Source organism: Kryptolebias marmoratus, linkage group LG9 (assembly GCF_001649575.2).
Source record: "Kryptolebias marmoratus isolate JLee-2015 linkage group LG9, ASM164957v2, whole genome shotgun sequence".
Taxonomy (NCBI): Eukaryota; Metazoa; Chordata; class Actinopteri; order Cyprinodontiformes; family Rivulidae; genus Kryptolebias; species Kryptolebias marmoratus.
Window position 1 is genome coordinate 18,144,818 of NC_051438.1, and position 4,742 is coordinate 18,149,559.

At 44.7% G+C, this 4,742-nt stretch overlaps 1 protein-coding gene across 1 annotated transcript in view; it reads left to right on the forward strand.

The window, feature by feature from the left end:
* Positions 1-4,742, forward strand: part of slc43a3b (solute carrier family 43 member 3b) — a 20,296-nt gene extending 15,554 nt beyond the window's left edge. Inside the window, exons 10-14 of the mRNA XM_037977428.1 lie at positions 1-101; positions 875-982; positions 1,937-2,123; positions 2,276-2,399; positions 2,495-4,742. The exon at positions 1-101 is cut by the window's left edge and continues 44 nt beyond it. Of these exons, the coding sequence (XP_037833356.1) occupies positions 1-101; positions 875-982; positions 1,937-2,123; positions 2,276-2,399; positions 2,495-2,596 (622 nt within the window). The 3' untranslated portion in view covers positions 2,597-4,742. The remainder of the gene's footprint in view (positions 102-874; positions 983-1,936; positions 2,124-2,275; positions 2,400-2,494) is intronic.

A 4,742-nucleotide genomic window follows, 5' to 3' on the forward strand; every position in this document is an offset into this window, starting at 1 on the left:
GCACCTGCTCTGGCTGTCGGTGATGCAGCTCAGGCACTACCTGTTCATCGGCACACTCAACCCCATGCTGCAGAGGCTGACGGCTGGGGAGTCCTCTCTGGGTACACACACACACACACACACACACACACACATACTGGAGCTACAGGTTCGCCTCGGCCTGAAGTCTTTGAATCCGAACACAGTTTCTCGCTGTGGACCTCGTGCTGCGTCAAAGAACTCTTCCAGACCAGGAGCTCGTGACAAAAACAGGCAGCGGTCTCAGGTTCCTGTCACCTTTCTGTAGACAAGCAGCAAAATGAGTCCCGATGAGGGCTCTTCCCGTGTGAAGTTGTGATTATTTTCTAATTTCTCCGCCTCAAAAGCTTCAAAATGTGACGTTGTTTGTTGGAATCTGTCGATTCTGGTTCGGTTTCTGAAAGTCCTGGTTTGAAAACTGGATTTTTATTGGTCTGGAGCGCTGACAGTCGGGAATCGCCGAGCTTCATGATGACGCCAAACGTTATACGAAGGGATTTCCCAGTGCAGCCGACTGGATAAAACGTCCAATTTATTTCTGAAGACAAACGTGATAGAAGAAGGATTATTTCCTTTTTTTATTTACTGGGAACGCTACATGGTGGACTCGTTTTTACACTAAAATCAATATTTTTCACGTGTTTATCACCGCAGCTCCGTGATCATCCTGCACAGGACACAAATGTTTTTACTTGTGTTAAAGAAATCTGGAAGTTTCAATCTGAAAAAGACGGAGGCGGTTTTTGGGTTAAAAATGCTTCTCTGGCTCCTCTCCCTGATCTGTGATTCGTTCCTGGAGTCCGTCACCCAGTGGAGCCACCAGGTGATCGTCTTGTTTTTCCCTCTCTCGCCGCAGTGAGTCAGTACACCAACGCCTTCGCCATCACGCAGCTGTGCGGCGTGCTGTGTGCTCCCTGGAACGGCCTCATCATGGACCGACACAAGGGGAAACCCCGCGCCGCAGGTAACAAACACAAACTCCGAGGCTTGAAGGGTCTCAATTTTTCTCTAATCTTTTACTACTCTACCTCCGACACAGAAATAAATGACTGACTGACTTTTCCTGTAAATTTATCCCCTTCTTTTTAAAAAACTGACCCTCAGAGATCCTCTCGGATGTTCAATAAAAAGGAAATAAAAGAATAAACAGCAGAACAGTCTTTAAAATATTGTTTATAACTAATGTCACAGCTGTGTAGAGCCAGATGTGCTGACTTTTTATCAGGATTTTTAGATTCAAAAAGGTCATTTTCAACAATTAAAGGTATACTTGAACTCACATTTTCAGTAATGTTTTATCTTTTTCTGAAATAACGTTATGTAACTATTCACGTGCATCAGGAAGTCAGAAGTCTTTATGTTTATGTTGTAGTTTTTGTTTTAAGTCAGTTTTGCACAAAAACTAAACACAGAGACATGAAACTCTAAATAAGAAGTAGGAGAAACAGACTGATTTCTGTTTTTATTTTTCTCATTTTTTTAGGTTTGTCATTTTAAAACACCTTAAAGGGGAAAGAATCTGTTTTAAAAGCAGCAGAAATGTTTAAACATCTGATGATTTCATCGTAACGATTAGTAGCTCCCAACCACGTGGTGGAAAAATGATGATTAATGCCAGCTAGGAGCTTGTAGCCATAGAGATGAGATAATTTTAATGTTGAAAAGAGGTTTTTTTTTTTTTTTATTTTAAGGTTGGAGGTGACACAGATTGTTAGAAAGGAGCCAAAGCTTCAGAGCTGAAATAAAGAGTTCACAACGAGCCGTTTGGTTCCTGCGGTGTGGAGCGTTTATTTGTTAAACAAAACCAGCAGAGGTGGAGGGATCTCGTCTTTCTCTGCTTGTTTCAGGCTCAACAAGCGTGTGTTTTCATTCCAGTGTGTGTGTGTGTGTGTGTGTGTGTGTGTGTGTGTGTGTCCAGGTGAGTCGGAGCAGGAGGCCGACCTGCAGGCCTCGGTGCTCTCGCTCTTCCTGACGGCGCTGCAGTGCGTCCTGTTCTCGCTGTGTGCCTCCACCCCCTACCTGCCCCTCCAGTACCTGACCTTCATCCTGCAGGTGCTCAACCGCTCCTTCCTCTACGGAGGCAACGCCGCCTTCATCAGCGTGGCGTGAGTCCCCTCCCCCCACACACACACACACTTTAACCTACAAAGATTTGTTTTAAAAATGAATTCTTTTCACTCAGATGTAGTTTTAAGACAAACCACAGGAAGTAATGCTTTCCAACACTCAGCTTTTTTGTCATTTTTTTCTTTTTCAGGTTCCCTTCGTGCCACTTCGGGAAGCTGTACGGCCTGGTCATGGCTCTGTCGGCAGTCTTCTCCCTGCTGCAGTATCCCTGCTTCGCTCTGGTGAAAGGCGCTCTGGGCGGAGATCCGTTATACGTGAGTGCATTTCCTGCTTCCCGTCTGGCCTCCTCTGGCTGTGCGGCCCGCTCTCACGGCCGCCTCCCTCTCACGGCCGCCTCCCTCTCCCTCAGGTGAACGTCGCTCTGACGCTGCTCAGCCTGCTGGCCTTCATCCATCCCCTCTACATCTACCTGCACTGCCGCCGGCTCGCCTCTCAGAGAGCCAGGGGCTGATGCAACGCTTCAGCTTCCAAAACGCCCGCAGAATGACAGCGACGACTTGGTGTTTGTTTGTTTGTTTTGTTTTGTTTTTAAGGCTCACTGCCTCGGAGACCTGCAGCCTGTTCTCACAGCGGCTGCACGTCGTCGCCACAACTGCGTGTTAGACGTTTCTCATCAGTAGCTGGAGTTCGAAACATAAAAAAAGGGATTTTAGGTCAAGTTCCACCTTCAGGAGCACCTAACACAATCTGGGTTTGGTGTTCAGGTTGGTAGCTCTAAGGGAAAAATGATTGTTTTGTCTTGTTTTGTTTGTTTTTTCGCGCAGTATTATCCTCGAGCAAACATAGTTCTGAATTTCCTCCTACAGTCCTGTCTATTCACGGCCCCTAATGTTGCACAGAGAAAACTCACAAACGGTTTGTGCATCTTTTGGATTCTTCCTCGTTCGTTTTAACTCACAAACCCCCGTCATAAAGTGACGTTTTAACCTTCAGCTTCAGCCAAACGCCGTCTTGCTGCTCTGGAGCAGTTTGACCACTTCTAAAGGTGTTACCTCCTGCATCCGCCCGCGTTTAGGTCAATAAGTGCCTGAATCTCAAAGCTCAGTGCCAAAAAAGAAGATTAAGCAAGTCCGGGACGGTCCAATTCATCCTCTGTCCCAGTGATGAGGGTCAGACGCAGCTGATTTACGCTCAGGATGCTAAACCTTATGATTACAGAACAAAGTAACTGTCTGACGAACCGTTTTTTAATCTCATGAGATAAAAAGGAAAGGCTGCGGTGATGATAACTGAAGCCTGAACGGGGTCCCTCCGTGATACATTACGTAGTTTCTGTAGTTCATCCACCTGCAGCCCGAGCAGAAAAGAGACGCAGCAGGTTTGTTTCAATAGTGACCAGAAGAGTCAAATTAGAGTCCCAGAAGCAGACGACTGACCTGTAAGGACTTGTTTCCTGCTGCTGCATCACAAGTCATCACCTGCTCAGGTATTTAAGATGAGCTCTGTGGTTTACAGAACTTTAACATATAAACTCAGCCTTTTATATGAATGTCAGGAGACGTGACGGTTCTGTTTTTAGGTGGAGTTGAGTCGTTTCAGGCTTTTAATTCAGAGATGTTTGAATTTTAGAAGTACACTTGTGCCTCCCTCCCTGTAAAAGCAGCAGCACTGGGTGTAAAGGTTCAGATGTGTTTGGATTTGCTGCACGAAGTCAAACTTCAGCCGCTTTTCACTGATTCACTCCTTCACGTATTTGTGACAGAGTGAACATTCCTAAAACCGCAACAAAAACTGACGTTGCAACAGAAGAAGAAGCACCTCAGTGAAGAATCCTGTTAGATTTTTAATTAAATGTTTTTTTAAAGAAAAATAGCCTAAAGGACCCCAGAAATGCCTGTTCTCCAGAGTACAGTACTTGAATTTTTCCTGCATCTGTTACCCGGTTTGGTTTTGTTTACAGCAAACTTCTCGACACTCAGTTACATTTTATCACCGTGTTACTTTTTAAAGTCCATGTTACGTGTCTATTATATGATTTTATTATTTTTTTGGTAAAACAAGCCGAGACGTGATCCTTTTCCACGTCGGCACGGCTCTCCATTTGCTGGATTTTTACTTGTTTATGAACAAAGGAAGTAAGGGAGCAGTGGGTGCATAAGGGACGACAGAAATCAGCCCATTGAAATGTAAAAGATCCGCTCGGATCGATGAAGCCGCTCGGTTTCATAAACCGGCGGGTCGGGGTGGAATAAAGGGACAGTTCTGCCATCTGCTGGCTTCAGCGGATCAACGCCGACAACAACAACCCAACCTTCCTGCAGAGCGTAAACCCTCAGGGGTTCAGTGTGTCGCAGGAAACGCCTCACGTTTTATATCCTAATGTGAACATTTCTACACAGAAGCCTTTATTGACTTGATGTATTGTTTTTGTTTTAAGTAGCAGTTATGAGAAACCTTATTGTGTCTCAGCAAAGGAACCGTAGCTGATATTTAATCAGTTTTTTATTAAAGGGAATTAATTTTTATACTTTTTTTCAGTCTGATTTTATCAAACATCTGTCTGTAGGTATTCTGCCTCTGTGACATGAATTATGTCCTTTTAATGTGTTTTTACATACGAACATGGAGCTCTGTTGAATAAACATTAAAGCACTGAA